This window comes from Penaeus monodon, chromosome 30 (assembly GCF_015228065.2).
Source record: "Penaeus monodon isolate SGIC_2016 chromosome 30, NSTDA_Pmon_1, whole genome shotgun sequence".
Lineage (NCBI taxonomy): Eukaryota > Metazoa > Arthropoda > Malacostraca > Decapoda > Penaeidae > Penaeus > Penaeus monodon.
Window position 1 is genome coordinate 36,822,749 of NC_051415.1, and position 920 is coordinate 36,823,668.

A 920-nucleotide genomic window follows, 5' to 3' on the forward strand; every position below is an offset into this window, starting at 1 on the left:
CAAGCAGAGCACACAACAGTGTCCATTCATATAAGCCTAATGCCCAGATTTGAGCCATGCGATTGCCAGGAAGAACCAAAATCCAAGGAGTTAACCATAACCAGGGTATATCATTAACACACTGTCTGACAGTATTCATGTTTTACTGGTTTATTGTAAAATGGTGTAACTCTGGACAGATCAGGATAAGAATGGGCACCAATAGAGTTTTAACACACTCCAGGGTAGTGGCCAATCACAAGGCATGCTAGATACTGGTGGCATGCTATCAGATTATGTGTGGTTGAGCCTGGTGTAAGCTGGGTGCCCTATCAACTTGCCTGTTTCATCCTGGCTGTAGTCACTGAGGAGATACAGCCCTAAAAAAAGCAGGCTTAAAGCCTCTTTTTAACCTCATTACCTAAAAAATATTTAAGCTGTAGCCAAGAGCATAGAGAGCTGGATAAATTTGTTTACTGCATTCTAGTTTTCTCTTGAGAAGCCAACTCCAAGAGCATCCCAATGTGTTATTTGGTATGACTCTGGGAGCACCTATTGTGAGAGGGTACATTTGACAATGCCCTAAAATCAAAAACAGAGATGTGCTTACTACAAGTAGGATATAAACTATATAAAGACTATAAATATAGCAATGCTTTATCATGGGGAAAACAAAAACTTACCATTTCATTAGGAACATCAACTCTCCACTGGAGTCAGTTGCCCCTATAATTCTTTCAGCTTCAAGTCCACGATCAAATCCTCTGGGTCGACTGTCCTCCTGATTAAAGAATTAATACGGTCAAGCCTCATCACACAAATCTAAAATTTTTGAAGAGAAGCAGGTCACATGTGATTCAAGTACTATATAACAGAAGGACTGGAAAGACTTCTAGTATTTCCAGTAAAATATAAATACACCCCCCCCCCACCACCACCAC

General features: G+C 40.4%; 1 protein-coding gene across 2 annotated transcripts in view; it reads right to left on the reverse strand.

Annotated features, from left to right (window-relative positions):
* Nucleotides 1-920, reverse strand: part of LOC119592768 (chromobox protein homolog 1-like) — a gene marked incomplete in the record, with an annotated part of 23,118 nt that overhangs the window by 2,204 nt on the left and 19,994 nt on the right. For both annotated transcript variants that reach the window (XM_037941699.1, XM_037941700.1), the window contains 1 exon segment: nucleotides 663-760. In XM_037941699.1, coding sequence (XP_037797627.1) covers nucleotides 663-760 — 98 coding nt within the window.